This window comes from Penaeus monodon, chromosome 20 (genome assembly GCF_015228065.2).
Source record: "Penaeus monodon isolate SGIC_2016 chromosome 20, NSTDA_Pmon_1, whole genome shotgun sequence".
Classification (NCBI taxonomy): domain Eukaryota; kingdom Metazoa; phylum Arthropoda; class Malacostraca; order Decapoda; family Penaeidae; genus Penaeus; species Penaeus monodon.
Window position 1 is genome coordinate 43115487 of NC_051405.1, and position 293 is coordinate 43115779.

Below are 293 nucleotides of genomic sequence, written 5' to 3' on the forward strand. Positions count from 1 at the left end.
TTCTGATTTCTTACCATATGTTTCGTCAGGTCTGTGATGAACTGATGATAGTTCAGTACCCCACTCGGTATCAAATGATTCTGAAACATCGAGTTCATTGCTTCAGAGCCCAGATGTGGACCCAGCGCTTGCAGAGCACTCTTGCACATCTGGAAGTAGTCACATGGTTTAATCGGTAATTCTTTATGATGAAAATCTGAGCCCTAATAAGAATATATAGAACACTAATGGATATACATTACATTAACTCAATGGTACTAGATAATCATGCTGTCTACTGCTGTTTTCTTGTG

General features: G+C 38.9%; 1 protein-coding gene across 1 annotated transcript in view; it reads right to left on the bottom strand.

Moving 5' to 3' along the window:
* The window catches only part of LOC119585848 (maestro heat-like repeat-containing protein family member 1), a gene marked incomplete in the record, with an annotated part of 26167 nt that overhangs the window by 3173 nt on the left and 22701 nt on the right, over positions 1–293 (bottom strand). The window contains 1 exon segment of the mRNA XM_037934580.1: positions 15–149. Within this exon segment, the coding sequence (XP_037790508.1) occupies positions 15–149 (135 nt within the window).